Here is an 18,006-nt window from a genome sequence, read left to right as displayed (position 1 = left end):
TGCCACCGCACATAAGAGGCATTATCCTATATACATTTAACACATGTAAAATTATTAACACTAAGTACAAGACCAATAGCAGAGCAGAGTTAGCATAGCATTTTAACCAGAGTCCTCCCAGATTTTTGTTTATCTACATAAACTGACAGAAAAAAAAAGAGAATTATAACAGAAATTGAAAAGCAGGTCAGTATGTAATTAACCTACCTACCTACCTAATAGGACAACTATTATCACGATTATCCTGACTAATATAATTGTGATTCACAATACTATTGAATACAACATTGACAGAAAATGTACAGAATAAATGAACAGTGGAACAAATCAATATAGGGATGTATGTTGTCGACATCGCTCCCTGGTTTTAGCTCGATGCTCAGATGTCCTGGCTTTAAACGAGTCCCTGAAGGCAGCTCTGGCCCTAGCGTAGCGGTGATCGCTGAGCTCCCGGGAGAGTCCGTGCAGAAGGAATGAGGTGAAATCGGACTTGAGACCGGATCATGGCGGCGCCTGTCGGGCGGGACACTTTACCTGAGCACTGGTCTTACGGTGTGTGTCGGGACGGCAGGGTCTTCTTCATCAAGTGAGTGGGGAAAATGTGTGTCTTATCGCACCGTGTCTCTCGCTCTGACGGGAGTTGTTTCCTCTACGACGGTGTAACAGGTGTTTTTTTTTTCTGCCCCCTCCTTCTTCTCCCCCTCCCTCCCTCCCTCATTTCTCCCTCGGTGTGTCCGTGCGGCAGTGATGAAACTCGGACCACCACCTGGCTCCATCCACGCTCTGGTGAACCGGTGAACTCCGGACACATGATCCGCTCAGGTAGCTAGCTAGGCGGCTTGTGCGTGGCTGTTTGACCTGCCGCTCATTTCACGCTTCGTCTTTACTTTGCGCTGTTTGTCTTCTCTGCTAACTTCAGTGTGCACACTGCGTGGGCCCATCCCGTGGCTGTAAACTTTCACAGGTGTCACGGAGACAAACAACTCTTGTCTCTTGTGGTTTCGTTTCAGATCTGCCACCGGGATGGGAGGAAGGTTTCACGGACGAAGGAGCCAGTTTCTTCATTAAGTAAGTACCAGGTTTTTACCAGCGCGTTACATGGAAGTTAGTGCGCAGCTTAATATGGCTCCTGCCTCTAATTCCCCGCTCCTAGCACGTTTAATTATTCCAGGACAGAGTTACGTGACTCGAACTAACCTGCTGACCCTGGAATGACCCGAGAGAAGTCAAGTGTGACAACTTTGTTCAACCCTTTCAACACATTGTACAGCCATGTTTTGCTTGTTCTTCAGAAAACAGATGCACATTGTGTGCAACTTTTGCCAATGTTTGTTGTTGTTGGAGAGTTGTTGTTATTAGGAGAGGGCAGGGGCCGTGGTAGCTCAGCGGTAAAGCAAGTTGTCTTTCAGCTCGAAGGTTGATGGTTTGATTTTCTCAGCTCTGATGGTTTCTGATGCTGTATGTGTGAGTAAGTGTGTGAGTGTTAAAGCTGCAGTGTAAAACAGCTTTGGCTGGTCATCAAGACTAGAAAAGTGTTTATCATGATTCTGCTTCTGTTGTAGAATAATAACACTAATAATGTTACATAATGATGTATTTGAGTGTATACAGTGGCAGCAATCTGCTGAATGATGGGATTTTTGAGCAGTAGAATTCTCTCCTTATCTAATGAAACTTTTTGTTGATCTGTATATCTCAGCCCCCTCAGAATGTGGCAGAGTCATGTGAACTCATTTGACATTGGTTTGAATGTAATGGGCATTTTTTGTGTAAATAAATGCATTCAGGCAGTGTCAAACAGCATATTTAGTGGTTTAGTGGCTCTTTGCATTGGACTTTTACTTACTTTTATCAGAAACGTACATATGAACAAGTGTGAATGTGAATGATATAATTCATTTAGCTTCGTTATAATATGTGTTATTTGCTTATTTGGAGGGGGTAGAGTCGCCAGCCACAAGGAGGTGATTAAGATGTTTTGGCTTCATATTTGTGGAGCTGTAATGGCGTCTATCTATCGTGAACGATCGTGAACCCTGAAAACAAAGAAAGACACAAACCCTGATCTGCAACAATGCTGATGTCAGTTAGCATTATACTCCTTATTGTTGAAAATGTGTTCAGACTAGTTGTCTGATTGGAATATTTTTCAGAGCAGATCTCCACTGGGCTATGGCTCCACATACCCGTTTGCGTTTGTATATTTTTTTTTAATCTGTGTGGGTTTGTTTCTAGGACTCCTTGGTGTAGAAGTGATTTCTATGGGTGATGAATATTTATGTGTTTCTTCTAAAGCCTCTGTAACATGGAAAACTATCATTTTGGCTGCTAGTCTCTGACGACTCTGCCAGTAATCAGCTGTTTTGAGGTCCTGTAATTTATTTCCACCGCCCTCTGTGGGATCTGGTGTGTTATGACGTTTCTATGCTGAGCTGGGCCAGCGGTGGTTGAGTGGTAGAGAGAGACAGCTGTCGACTGGAAGGACAAGGGTTTGATTCCCGGCTCTGCCTAACTTACATGCCAATGTGTCCATGCGAGACACTTATGCTGCTCATAGTGTGTTGTATGAATGGGTGAATGGCCAAACTGAAGTGTGAAGTAGCTTTGAGTGGTCGGCAGGACTAGAAAAGCGCTGTGTATATACAGCAGAGACATGTCATTGTTGATAAGAGAGGGCAGGAATCAGATGTCACATGAATGTGATGAGTGTTTTATTTTGTTGGTAGAAACCTGTTTAGATTCAAAGTGACGTTCACAATTATTCTATTAGATTTTTATAAAAATCCTTCAGAATCATTCCTGATTTACTGATGTGATTAGGCATCGAACGATACCACTTTTTTGTGTCCGACACCAACACCAATATTAAAATTTTTACTGTGTGTGCATAGTGAAACATGCGATATATATATATATATATATATATATATATATAGAACATTTGGATTGTATCGGATTCTACGTGTTTATCTGTCCTAATTGTGATGTGATTGAGACAGATGTTGTGTGTCATTTTAAAAGTTTTGATTGAAAAAAAAAATCACATTATTTATTACTATGATAGTAATGATGATTACAACAACAACTGTACTCAAGCAAGACTATTAATGGGATTATTAAACATGCAGATCATAACAGACACATGCACTATGATATGTTGACTTATATGGATGATGGTAGATGAGTATTAGGTTTTGTGATTTGGAGCTCAGGTAGGCAAACGTGCACATGATAAGCCTCCATGTTGGTTTAGGTATCCACTTGTGTTCTTCCATATCGAGGAACATGAGATTTAAAAGTAAAACAAGAGCAGAGACAGAGGAATCTTTTCCTTTGCCTGAGTGGGATGTGTTTGTTTTCTATGTCCCTCTCCAAACTTTAATCTGGTTATGAATGGTATTTCTTGTAACAGAAATAACAAGGTGAAGTAATAACCTTGAAATCCAATATCCTATTCACATCAAAGGGGGACTATTTATCTGGAGGCCATGTGTATATAACTGCCCCCACAGGGCTTCACCACTGTCGGCTTTGGAGCCTCTTCTATCCAAAAAATGTTTTTTTGTGTTTTATTAGTGGCAAAAAGAACAGCACAGCTCCCCCTGTGCCTCTGTGTTTTCCATTCCATCTGTATGCACTCACACTTCTTTTAAATGACCTACTCTGAGAAAAGAAACCCAGCTTAAATACTTTTTAGGACAGTGTCTGTTAATGAGCAGTGGACACAGGATGTTTTTTCTTTTTAATGTTTTTATTATTCTAAGGAGAATGATCCTCTGTTGCTCAGTAACCATTACAACAGGACTAAAAACCTGGTCTATGACTGCCTCTGACTGGACTCTGTATGTGCAAAGTCGCTTTAAATGAGTGACGTGGACATGTGATAAACAAGTGTATTTATGATTTCACTGTGTTGTATTTTGTGTCTAGTGCCAGTTGCTTGGAGCCATTTATCCCTGCTCTCTGTGTGTTCACATACACAGAATCTTAATACTGCTGGATCCCAATGGAGCCACTCTTCTTTTACATGGTGCTCTGCCTCTGTTGTCAGACAAGAGAACGAGTGCGAAATCGTTGAATAAATTGCAGCTCACTAAGCCTAAGACAAATAAGTTAAAGACAATGACTTTGTGCTTGTTTCAGCCATACTATACTGAATATACAGAGAGGACATTTGAAGTGACAGAATATCTGCTGCTGCAACTTTCTGCCACTCACCAAGCAGAGAACGTACAGAGAGAGAAGAGAGTGGTTTGCTTTTTGCTCACTGGTAACTACAGTGACTGTCTCACACAGCTATATTTTCTTTCCAAAAAATGTTTTACTTCTTTTTGATCTGCGCTTTTTCAATAGGAATTGCTTATTGTAAACCTTGCAACAAATGTACTGGCGTCAGCTCTGCATGCCAATACCACGATACCACTTACTAGTAAGTTTGTAGGATGTGTGGTCCTTCTTCGTGCACAGCAAACAAAACCAGAATTAGATGGGAACATGTTACATATATATATATATATATATATATATATATATATATATATATATATATATATATATATGTATATGTATGTATATATATATATGCATTTAAATTTATTTCCCAGCCCTAGGTCTACATGTTTCATGCAGAGGCCACTTGATGTGATGTGATGTGTTTAAGGCTCAAATGAAGACAGTTATGCAGCACATCTTCAAAGTTACTTCTTGCAAATATTGATGTACTGAGTCTTTAATAATAAGAAGCAATTACCGCAAAGCAAACATGCCGCACTGATCAGACAGCTCTCAGCATGAATCATGTCCCTTTCTTTAACTAGCGGGACCAAAATGCACGTTTATTAGCCCCCCCCCCCGAGCATTGTGGTGCCTTCATTGTAAAATGCTACACACAAGCTTCTCTCCTCTCACTCTTTGCCCGTACTTGCTTCAGTAGACCCACTCATGTTCCCCTAAAGACATTTACGTATTTGTTTAGTTTGTTTGGCAAGCTCCACATCCGTGGACTAAGCCCACTCTCACATACCATAGAAGATACATGTTTGCCGAAGAACGTTCCGGCTCTCTCACTCATCGTGCCTCTGTCTTGTGGTGTTTACTTGCACTCATACTGCACCTACGTAGATGCTCACAGACACAGTGTTGCACGTCTCTCCTCCCTCGATGGGGCCTCCAGATGGATGTTGCTCCTCCCAGTCCTGCAGCCGCTCCCACCAGGGGGCTCCTTGTACACAGAGTTAGAAGCAGAGCAGATTAGATCCAAAGACGGATAAACCACCAGCAGGAACATCAGGAGAGATGGAGAGAGATGCCAGAGATGTCTATTAAGAATTAGTTCATTGTCACATTGTCATTGTGGTACTCCACATAAAGACACTTAGACATGTGTAGAGGACAAATTAAAAACACAACAAGCGATAGAATAAAAAACAACAACATTTTTTTGTTGGACATGCTGTGTGAGATGGAAGCGACTCGTACAGTGATATCTGTCATCTGCCAAATATGAAGCCTGTCAAGCAACCCGTTTGACAGATATGTGATTGACAGACAGGCATTTCCTGCATTTATAGATATATTAAACCTTGTCATACTTTTAGTAACAGATTGTTCTTTATAACTAGTAAACCATGAAAATAAATGAAACTACACTAGGTTTTAAATAAAATAACTGATGGATAAGAATCAACGCTTTCAATGAAGACCATAGGCATTCACCACTTGAAACGACAAAATATTCCTGCAGCTCATGTTAGATCCGCATCTGCGTTTATATCTGGAACATGCCATTTGTTTGTTGAATATGAATGTGAATGTGTTTTGCAGCCCTCGCACTTTTGTTTACAAGTATACAATGACAAAGGTTTCCATGTTAAATGGGGGTGGGTAAAAAAAAAATCGATTTGGTGATATATCGTCGTCCTTCCTTGTGCAGCGCAATAATCCATACACAAGGGCAAATATCGATATTTTAAATGAATTAATTAAGGCTAAAGTAAAGAGTCCCTGCCAGTTTCACTCACTGGGCGTCGCTACTTGATGGTGGCGCTGCTCAAATGAATGAGGGAAACTTGGGTGGACGTAACCTGGCCAAAGAAGAGGGAATTTACAGCTGGATAATGGCGGTGAAAGCTACGTTAAGAGATGCTCCATCCACATACAATACATAGACTATTAGACTTCATGCACTTTGTTTGCATTTTGAGCTTTACACGGATGTTTAGTTTTTTTCAGTTAGACAGATATCGTGATGTATCACTACCTGCTTGTCTTACAATACATTGATTATCACAGGTGTTGTATCGTGATAATATTCCCCTCCTTCTGTTAAAGCTCTCACATGAAAATTGGTTGTGAAGCGATTTGACGACTGCATGACTGCCATCGTAGGCACAACGATCGTATCATGAAGCTGAGACAAAGGAGCTTATCTCAAAGTGGCTTCTATTAATGTCATGAGAATGGCCCTGCAAGATTGAAACCCTTCAAGTCATAATGTCATACTTCGCAGAAACGATCAAGACCACTGGAGTAATGCTTGTCCTGTAATGTTTTTGTAAATGGTTCAGTTAATCATGAACACACATTCAGTCCTTTATCCAAGTTTAAAGTCATGCTCATCAGTTTGAAGAGAGAAAAAAAGAGTTGGCCCATTAATACACACCGTACAATGGTCAGGTAGCGTTAAATTACAACATCATGGGCCTTGTAAGCAAACTCGGGACAGAATTATAAGATCACTGATGATGAGTCATCGACTCCTTTGTCCCTGGCAAGATGGTGAAGAACAGATGTGAGCTGGGCCATGTATAAAGTGATTTTTGATAAGAGGTACTTGGGATATGTGAACTCGGTGAATTCAACACTTAATGGCCTTAAATATATATCTTCTGTTCAGAGAAGACCATGTTGCTTCCACCCAATCCACCTTCACGCCTTTTGCTCACACAGAAAGGACGACTTTGTTAAAAAAAAAGAGTTCCCAGGATTTTTTTTTTCTGAACCTACAAATAAAACAGATTGCACATATTAAAAGTGTAGGAGCACAGGGTTGGTCTGTGCTTGCCATCTGAAATGTCTTTGTCCTCGCTTGAAAAAGGGGCATTGTTTCGCAGTGGAGCCATAGCTAAACCAAAGCACCAACCGTTCCCTGGCAGACAAATAAAGGCTGGATGAGAACGCATGGTTAACAATAGCTTTTCTGTTGTTTTCAGCAGCAAAGTTAAAAACTATATTTTGTAAATGTCAGCCCAAGGGCAGCATTAATATTCAGTGTCGTCATTACTCCCGTTCGCCATATTCATTGATGTTCACTCCAGATATTTACATCCAGCCTGTTCAGCAGCATATGCCAGAACTGTATTTAGAATTTTCTTCCAACGTTTTACTATGTCCTTGACGTTCAGCTCACTTAAGATTCCGGTGGTTAATTAGTAACTTTCACTGGTGTTAGACAGGTTAATCAGTTTTTGTGTTCATGTTACATGGTGGCTCTTGGAAGAAAAAAATACTACGATTGCATCTAAATCTAGTTTTTAGAATTCACAATATGTAACTATATATAATTTTCTTGGTGAAAAGGGAATCAGAGGGCAGAGTTTGGTGCTTTTATTATTGCTGTTGATTGTTGTACAACTAACATTGTAGTTATTGTAAACAGCCTCTCCTGGTTAGGATTCTTTAATTGTTAATCACTCAGGTATTTTGTATTCTTGGAGTTTTCCTCCTCTTAAAATCAAATGCCGCTGATAGTTAAACACCAAATAGTTTCACAATAAACGCTGTCCCAAAGGCACTTGGAGCTGAGCTATCACTACATTTACTCACTTTACTCGTTTCTCTCATAACTTATGAGCCACATATTCTGGAGCCAAATGTTCCACAAAGGTCTCATCCTCTCCTGAGCGAATCCGACTCAGGACGGCTTGCGTAGAAAGAGGCTGCTCATATTGGCTGTTCTTCTCAGCTGCTGGTGGTACCTTTGGTGGAAAGGTTGCCGTGAGCAACAACAACCTATGCTGCATACAATAAATATAACAAACACGTCAATATTGGCCGAGCATTTCAGAGACAGAGATATTACCCTAGGTCATCTGTTGCATGTGGACCATGTACTTTTTAAAACAGTATATAGAGTTTTAGAATAACACAACGCATTGCTCCAATGCTGATCACTTTTTGTTGTTTTTAGATATTTTTTTTTTTAGCATCACCTGACGCATACTTGAAGTGTAAGGTAATGCTTGCTCAAACATACTTCAGATGGATTAAGAAGCGTTGTTGTTATAGCTTGGTGTGGTTTGGCTTGAGAGAAAAAAGTTTCTCCTCTGTTTGGTCTGCAAACTAAAAGCCAAAGGAATGAACACCCTGCAGGAATGTTGGCTTTAGAGTGGAGTGAGTATTTGGTGTTTGTTTGCCTTTGAAGGTGAGATAGAGTCAAAGTTATCAGAGAATGAGGGCTTTCTTGTGATATGATATGATTGTCTTGGGCAGCTTCTCTCTCTCTCTTGAAACCCTCGCTTGCTCCTCCGTGCTTGGCTTCACATGCACTTACATTGATTCAGTAACTGATTTTTCTCAAGTTGTGCTCATTTGCTCTTCTCTTTTCTTGTGTATTCTCCTGTTTCTGTCTGAGAGTTCAAGAGAACCTCAGACAGTTGAAAAGGTTTGCAAGTGGTTGATTATTCAATGAATAGAAACATATGCCAGTTATATTGATTGAAGATTAATTGTTAATCCATCCAGCCAAAATGCCAAATATTCTAGTTTCACTCTGAGCTGTTTTTCATTCTTTCTAACTTTGAGAACTTACAGAGAGAAGTCAGGACTGAGCTTCATCAAAAAAAAGCATGTTGCTGAACTCTTAATTAGTATGACATGCTTTAGTTTCCAAGTGTTTTACTGCTTTAACGAAGGCAAAATAAAAATACAGTATAATAAGAAGAATTTAGTTTGAATTAATAATGAGACCTTTGAAGTTACCACTCTGCTGCGCGGGAACGTGTGATGGGTGCTTTTGATGTTCTTTTTATTGTTTAATATCATTTATTTGAACAAATTTTATAATTAGTTAAAAAATACAACTCATATTTTATGAGATTCACTGATTACCGGATAATTCATTTTTAATTCATTGTAAAATATTCTGTGAAACAGATTCATGCATTGATTAAGCTTGTTTGGACCATTTCATAAGGGTAAAATAAAACATTGTGACAGGATTAGCATTGCTGCCTAATTTAAATGATGAAGTAACATTGTCACATTATCACTGTTGTCAACATTGGAAAAAGTATGAATGGTGAGTTGAGCAGACACAATATTTGGGTTGTTGTTGTAGTCAGGTGTAAAGTAAGGGACCATGAAGTAAAAATGTCTTCTTGTATTTCATTTTTATTTATACTGTATTCTTGAGGCTCCCTTTGCATTAAAATGTTTTTTTTCCTGTGATCGTATTGCAATCGGATAGTAAATACACCCGAGATGCATTGGGGACTGATTGTATAAAATGAATGAATGAGTCTTGATGATGAAGTGGTAAAACATGTGGCTTTGTCTGCGATCCTGCAGCGATCATCAAGTATTATATTCTTTCTCACGAGTACTTCTTTTTTTGTCACAAACACTATTGGTAGGGCTGTCAGGGTGTGGACGTTTTTCCGACAGATAATAATCTTGTGGCGACACCGGTGTTACAAATGAATAAGAGGACACGTCAGCATTGTACCTGTGGAGCTCTCACACGATCTTTAACGTTTGATTTAGCAGCAGGTAGCCTCATTATTGTGCAAGTGCAGATGTTTTTTTTTAGACTTCTTATCATAACAGAAATGAATTCCTCTATGAGCAGTGTTTGACTGCTCTTTGAAGTAAAATATAGATGACTGGTATTTTTCAAAATGTTGAGTTATTTTTTTTTCAACTGAAAAGTGAGCAAAATGGCTACAATTATTATAAAAAATGTAACCAGTGTGGCTGGTAGGCAAGCTACATAATTGGTATGTGCCTGAACAGTGTGCAACACTTCTAACTCTGACTCTGGCACTTAAAAGTTGAAAAATGAGGCACCTTACTCTCGTGGAAAGACCAGATATTTGTTGGAGTAAAGTTTCTGTGACAATTTGTCACTCCTACATACCACTTGGATACTGTCTATCAAAATGTCAGCTATATTGTCAAAATGCAGATTTGTGTGCAGCTACCTTGTTTCTCTTTAAAGAGTGAGAACAGCTGTCCCAGATTACCTGCACATGAAAGTAGAGCACAGAGTTCTGCTTGTTATTTCCCCTCACTAAACATATTCAACAGTGACTTTACATTGATGAGAACATTAACCTCTCACTGCTCCCTGTGAACTCACATTTCAGTCTGTATTTAAATCTGGAAAGGCAGATTGTCATATTGAAAAGCTCACTGTGACTCGTCATACATGTATATCATTATTTCTTTATGAGATTCTTGTTATTTTATGTTCTGATTTCCTCCACCCATGTGGCATCTCTCTGTTGAGCTCTGTTGCAATATCTGGCCCTCTTTCGATCTCATGAAGTACTAATGTCTCCTCTGCATTGCTTACCACTGACTACTCTCTCTTTTGTTCTCAGTTTCTCTTCATTCATTCATTCATTCCTTCCATATATTTTTCATCCTCCTTTATGCTGCTTAAAATCACAGTTGTGCAACACTTGTGAATATAGCTCGCGTATGAACAATGACAAGCTCGCAGTTCATGACGGAAATGTGGCAGTAAACAAAGAGATCAACATGATCTCTCTCAGGCAGCTTGCTCTGACCATGACGACTTGAACATGATAATGAATTTTTTTTTTTTGCCACAGGACCTCACAGTTTCACCTGTGGACAAACGAAGCATGGTGTTGATATTTATGCTGAATCAGTTCAAATTTGTCTGAAGGATTTCAAACACAAACCTGAAACATCAAAGTATACAACCTACAAGTACTTCAGACGATGTGATAAATGACCAAGTCCTCAAGTAGAGGGCACTGTTAGCACAGCTTGGCCTCCATCTGTGGCCCCCTTACTCATAAAAACAACAACAGCAGCAATGTTGTTTTGTTCAGCAGTGACAATGAAGGAGAACGACAAGCTTAAATATACTCCAGAGTGGACAATTGCGAAACTCAAGCACCTGAAAAACACATTTTTTGTTGTCCATCATAAGTCTATATATGTGATAGAATATGCTTTCAAAACAATAGGCTCCAGATATGCATGAAATGTCAAGCCTACCAACGGAAACATTGCTCCGACGCTTGCTGAGCATTTCGAATGTCTCCACATGACAAGCCCACACATCTCCACAGTGTATCACTGCCTCTTCTCTACATGACTGTTGTCTGTGGACCAAAGGCAAAACTTGGAAAGTGTAGGGGTCCATCTGTGTTCCACACTGAGCAAAGGAGGACGGGCACAAAGGACGGATTGAAGGGCATCGAATACTAACGGCGAGTGAGAGAAACAACAAGATGTTTGATGCAGTGTTGTGGCCCTTAAAGTCTTGCTTGTCGTGGGCAACAGTGGCTCTTCTGTCAGTGTAAGGAGGAGGCTGAGACTGCCAGGCAACCAAAACATTAGTGACGCGGTTTGTAGTGAAAGAAATCACATGAGGAGCACTGGGTAGGCCGGAGACAAATGGGACAGGAGCCGACACTTTATGGGACAGAACAACAGCAAACTATTTGGGATAATACATTGCTAGAACATCTAAGAGAGAACCTCAGTGTGTCCTCTTGTAAATGCCTTTGCTTGTGTCCTTTTTAAGAACGTTTTATTGATATTATCCTTGATGTAGAATTTGAGAGAGATGGCAGTGGACAGCGCGGAGGGACAACAGTCACAAGAGATTAAAAAGCTGGAAAAGGGCAAGCTAAATCAAGAGAACTACAAGTGAGCAAAGGTTCAGAGAGATAAAGTGTCTAATCATCAGTGTGGAATCATCCAAGGGTCTTTTGTTGTGGCGTGATGGGTACCTGCTGCAGCCGTGACCCCACGCGGGAGCCTGGTCATGAGCTCGTTCTCGTCAAACGTCACACCGTCTGGCCAAGGACAGCCAAGGTGGCCACTAACCTTAATGATCATGAATTTTCAACATGGGATTTGATGTGTGACACAAGGTAAGCCCGTTATAACTTACAACTCCCTGAACACAGAATGGTTCTGTGCTGACCTTTGTGTACAATCAGAATTGTCAGAGAGATTTTTTTTTCTCTGTGAGCGCAGATGTTTTCAGGTGTTGTGCCTCAGGAGCATGGAGTGGATCACAGCTTGTAATACTCTTTGTTTATGTGAGACACACCGCTCCCTTTGGTACAGTACATAGCCCTGTTGACACAAAATAAAACAAGTTGTGTAGTGTAGTTTGTCAGCTTTTTATGGGATTGGAACAGGACATAAGAGACATAAAAGTAGACGAGCTGTGCAAGCTGCTTCTGTTTGCCACTCCAGCACACACACACACACACACACACACACACGCACACACACACACACACGCAAAGCAAAGAAGGGTTTTGCTGTAAATACACACTCTCACTGATAGCCAGCTGAAAGCAAACAAGATTAATTCTGCTTGACACGAGGTGTATGGCAGTTTTACTGACATGCTCAGTAGCACTTTCCCCGATGTCGCTCAGCTGCTCACATCATTTCCTCCTACATCCAAGTCTGATGAATCAGGGACAACAAAGGACGATATTCTGTCCTCGAAATGATTGAAGAATAATATATACATCTCCTATTTTGTGAGTTTATTCCTACATCCAGGCTAAACTTCTTTGTCTCTAATGCATTGGTGCTCAAACAGAAGCTGTTCCTTAAGCTATGTGCTGTGATGTGACAAAACAATATTAGCCAGATGGATATTTAAAACTGAATATGGCCCACGAAAAAAAAGAGACTATATAAGTGTGTACATAAAACCTAAGTACCATCTATTTTCCATTCAGAGAGCAGAGTGTGGTTAATATAGGCTATACCGACTCAATATGCTCAATATGCCAGCCATCTTGATAATCCAGCTCAAGAGTAAGGTTTATTTATTCAACACATTGCCTGAAATGAAAGTGTGGTATAGTGAGCTGCTGCTCAGTTGTCTGTGTTTTCTTTGATCCACATATAAACATTTAACTGGGAGTTTTTTCTTCAAAGCTCAGAATCACAATATGTACTTTTCTTAAAAAAAACATTTTTTTTGTAAATGGACTTAATGTACCTTTATGAGTCAATGATTGTTATATCTTTTAACTGAAAATATATATAGTTTGTTTCTTCTTCTACTCGATCCCATGCCACAGGCTCTTATTTACATCTTGTCTGCAAAAATAAAAGGGTGCTGGGCCACATTACAGCAGCAGTGAACTCCAGCATCATGCTTCGTTTTTTGTTGTAGTATCACTTAGAACATTTTCCTTTTAATCCCAAAAACTCATCCTTTGGTTAGGTGTAGTCACTCAAAGCACCTCCTGTAGTATGTGTATGGGTTGACGGATAATGTTACGGGGACATTGTGGTTTGTTAAGATATGGAAGTTTTGTTGCCATGGTTACAATCATAATTATTGTGGTTATGCCAAAATGTGAAAACTAACTGTGATCTTCCCAAGTTAAACTTTGATGTTATGTGAGGTTAAAGTTACTATACGTAATTAAGGTTGGAGGAACTTTGTGGGCTTGGCATAGTGATGGCCTCGCCCTGGTCATGGCACTGCTGTAAATGCTATTTTAAACATTATCAAGTGTTACTCTGGGACTGTTGTACTGAATGTGTGGTGTAATGTACAAAAACACATCTCGCGGAGAAAAGAGGAGAATATTCTTGGTTATTGCTGAAATATTAAACACACAGAAACCCAGTTTGCATCAGTTATTCACCACTGTGTAAGTACCCTTTACACAGATACTTTCTGAGCATTGAGGCAGTCATTTTGGACAAATTTTCCCTCTACTGGGCTCTGCTTAAAATCTTGATTTCTCTGTGAAAATATCAGACTGTGAAATTGGAAGAAATGTGGTTAATATATAAATCAGTGGTTGTGATATCAGGAAGCTGATGCTGACATCACTCTACACAATGGCCTCATGTTTGACACTGGTAACACTGCGGGCTCTGTGTATTGCTACCTGTGTTTGTTGTGGTTGTAGTGCTGTAGCTCCAGTTTGAAAGTCTGCCATGCTATGTGAGCTATTGCTTTCATGTATCTGTAGATAACGTCAATAATTCAGGTGGAGGATACAGTAATGTGACATGACGTAATGTCATTGATCACATCCTCAAAATCAAAAAGAAATGAGTCGCTCAGTTATGTTTTCACATTTGCACACCCACGGCTCCTCTTTGTACATCTTTCTGACTCACCCGTGGTGATAATACTGCTTTAATTGTGACAGCACTGGGAAATGGTTGTCATCAAGTCTCCCTGAAGGTTTTAACCTGACTACATGTCAGATTTGTTTGTGGAGACACTTCAGTGTCTGAACAAAGTCCCTTCTGTAGTCTTTCCGGTGTGTGGGCACTGGCACATTCCTGTGGAAGATCATGACTTCTCTGACTCATTCGCTAATGTCTCCAAAGGCAGGTTTGTTTAGATGAAATATTGCAACTCACAATGATAAAAAAAAAAAAAAAAAAAAGGTGTATCAGTATTTCATCAAATGAATTAAATGAAAAATACTGCAAGACTTTCAAAACATAAATCTGTAAAGAGAAACAAATAGATGAGTGCAGAGCACAGGTGCAGCATGGGTAATGAGTAATTTATATGCAACTCTTAACGTCTTCCAGATGTTAATTCCAATTATGTATGTAAGAAAATGCTGCTTCATAATCATTTGTATAGATTAATTAAGGAACAAATATTAAACTGCTAATGGAGTCCTCTGGCATTTTCTTAAGACCATATTGGGAGAAAAAAAAAAATGACTATGGCAGTATGGACGCATTGTTGATCTGCCAATCTCCCACTTTTGGTCCAGACTGAAACATTTCAACAACTAAGTATGTGTGGAGGGTGTTTCCATATTATTGCATTACAGCAGTTTATGTTACAGTACTTGTGCGTACAATAGTATGCTAAGCCACTGGGACACATTCAGTCACAAGTGTCTCAGTGTTTTTGCCTGACTGCCTGTCTGTACTCTTTGGCCTGCCTGTTTGGTATTCAGGTGGTAAATCAGCTGTTTGGTTGTCGCCAAGCACCATGTGTTTTGACTGAATGAGGTTAGCAGTAAAAAGCAGTCTGCTGGGACAGGCTTCCAAACCCTTCTGACAGTAAAGACTGGACAGCAGCTGTCATATTTCTGGTGGACTCATGGGTGAGATGCAACATGGCAGCCCTGATAGTGATCTGGTCCCAGTGTCATGTTAAGATATAATATATAGTAAAAACATAATTCAATCACTGTACCCACTGTACCAAGCACACAAAACTCAAGTAATGGCTTCAGGGTCGTGTGTTGCTTTGGTACTTTTAAATTAGTATGAATCCTCTTGTTATAATACTTGCTTCATATGGGTTATGGTGGCTTGGCACAGCCTAAGGTCTATTGAATGGGAACCTCTTTGCTAGGGAAAGGACTGCCTTTGTCATGTCCCTTGAGGTATTGCAATAATAAACCACATACAGTACTGTGTGCCATTGAACGAGAAACTGTCTGCTCTTTGAATTGTTTTACACCGTAATAACAACACTATCGATAATTAGTTGTTTCAAATTAGACTTTCTAAATGGTGATTGTAAATAAAGTGGCAACAGAGTGTACGACTGGCATTTATAAGCTGACTGTGAAGCTGATATAATGCAACAAATGTATTTTTATTATTAATAACACTGCTGATTAACTCGCGGCAGGTCTGGCTAATGTAAATATAGAAAAATAAAGTTCTAAATAATAATATGAGGCAGAAATATAGGTTGTGACAGTGTCTGGTGGTCATATTAGCAAAAGATTTCAGCTACAGTCCCACACTCCATCTTACCAACTTGTTATCTATGCATGATGCGAAACCCTTTTAAACTTGTTAATGATTCAACACCCTTATAAGATATGTACCACCAGGTCTAAAAATAATTTTTTGTCTGTTTGCAAACGGCTGGTATGGCCTAAATGCGGTGAGGTTGAGTGGGTGAGTTAAAAGGATTATTTATTACAAAATCGATTGTATCTTTATCATAATATTTATCATAATTTTGTCTCCTCTGTCCCTTAATTAGTGTTCCCTATGTCAATGGAGAGGGAACAAACACTTCAGAATTATATGAATGAATAAATACTTATTTAGTTAGTTATTTTTCAGTGACTCAAATGAATTTGTGTCACTGAATTAGTCTAAATCTTTAGAGGGTTATTGTCTCCCCAGTGTGTGAAATGTTGCATTCTGTGTACTCCCCACCAGATTTTGTACAAACAGGGACTACAGATCCAGTAAATCATTTGTTGGATTAGGAATTGTCAGGAAAGGATTGGTTGTTTATACACTTTTTAACTGTGCCTGTTTTTGTTAGATTTACAATCTTTACCAGTCACTTTCTGCACAAAGCTAATCTGTTCGTGGACAACACATGTCTTTACTGATTGCTGAGTAATTACTCATGAGAAATACTAATCGCTCATGCAGATGTTGTAACTTGTGACTGGTTAAATGCACACAGGGGCTTCATAGTGGAGCAAAGACATTTCTTTATATCTAGATCAAACTTTAGTTCAAAGAAAGAATTTAAACACGTAGCTGTTTAAACATGTTTATAAATTCCCCTCTCACCTACTTTTTGGCAGTTTTGTGTCTTCTCTAAGCTTCAACCAGAGGCCTGGGAGCCTGAGGGTTCTGCAGAGTATCTTAGCTGTTCCTAGGACTGTACTTTACTGGACAGAGATCTCAGATGATGTTCCTGGAACATTACAGCTCCCAGTGCTTCTATCACCACTGGGACCACAGTTGCCTTTAAGACCCACATCTTCTCTAGCTCCTCTCTCAGCCCTTGGTATTTCTCAAAATTCTTGTGTTTCTTCTTCTTGATGTGGCTTGGGATTGCCACGTCTATCACTTCTGCCCCCTTATGTCCGATTAATTAGCCACCACCAGTTAGTCTGTCTGCATCTGGAAGTCCAGAGTCTAGAATTATACAGTTAAAAGTTGTATTTCCTTGCCAATCTAAAGCAAGCATCTTATTTCTCTTACCAGAGAGTTAATCTGTTTTTTTTATTACTTTAGCAATATGGCTTTTCACCCACAAAAAGTGGCAAATGGAGATAAAAAAACTTCCCAACACTTTGTTATTTATAGAAATGAACCTGGACTTGCTTGATATGGCATCTTGCGATACAAAGCATCACAGATGAATTTATTCTGAATATCATTATATAATGATATTTACATCATGTGGACAACTGTGGACCTCTACGGATCTGTGGATGTAGAAAGTATAAATCTGCATAAGATTAAAGAGCTTTTTTAAGTATATCTGACAGTAGACTTAGGTGCACTACGCAAGTGTAAAATTGAACCAAGACTTCTCCATAAAACAGAACTTCTCTTTCAATTTTGCTGTGATTGAAGGCCAAATATTGACCTTTACTGTATGACCGTGTGACATTTGATGACAGAAAGATGAGCATGTGGAGAATTTCCTTATTTTCTTCATAGCAAGAGGGAATTCTGAATTCTCCCAGAAATACTCTTGACCTTTGCTCAGGTCTAATTCCTCATTCCTTCATTCACAGTAGAGCTGCAACTAACGATTATTTCCATAATCGATTTATCTGTCGAGTATTTTCTTGATTAATCGATTTATTGTTTGGTCCATAAAATATCAGAAAACCTTAAAAAATGTTGATCGGTGTTCGTCAACCCTTAATGATGATGTTCTCAAATGTCTTGTTTTGTCCACAAACCAAAATGATTAACTTTTAATGTTTCTTTGTCATCCAGAGCAAAGAAATTAAGAAAATACTCCCATTTAAGAAGCTTAAACAGACATTATGTTTTATTCAT

General features: G+C 39.4%; 1 protein-coding gene across 9 annotated transcripts in view; it reads left to right on the top strand.

The window, feature by feature from the left end:
* The first annotated feature begins 431 nt into the window (after positions 1–431).
* Positions 432–18,006, top strand: part of LOC131469500 (pleckstrin homology domain-containing family A member 7-like) — a 96,180-nt gene continuing 78,605 nt past the window's right edge. For 8 of the 9 annotated variants that reach the window (XM_058644462.1, XM_058644465.1, XM_058644470.1 and 5 more), the window contains exons 1-3: positions 432–586; positions 746–822; positions 1,011–1,068. In XM_058644462.1, the coding sequence (XP_058500445.1) occupies positions 504–586; positions 746–822; positions 1,011–1,068 (218 nt within the window). In that variant the 5' untranslated portion in view covers positions 432–503. Of the gene's footprint in view, positions 587–745; positions 823–1,010; positions 1,069–11,971; positions 12,135–18,006 lie in introns of those variants that run through there. The other variant, XM_058644466.1, reaches the window with a different exon arrangement.

This window comes from Solea solea, chromosome 12 (genome assembly GCF_958295425.1).
Source record: "Solea solea chromosome 12, fSolSol10.1, whole genome shotgun sequence".
In the NCBI taxonomy this organism is placed as follows: Eukaryota; Metazoa; Chordata; class Actinopteri; order Pleuronectiformes; family Soleidae; genus Solea; species Solea solea.
The sequence above is the reverse complement of the archived record's forward strand: the minus strand, read 5'-3'. Positions and strand labels throughout refer to the sequence as shown.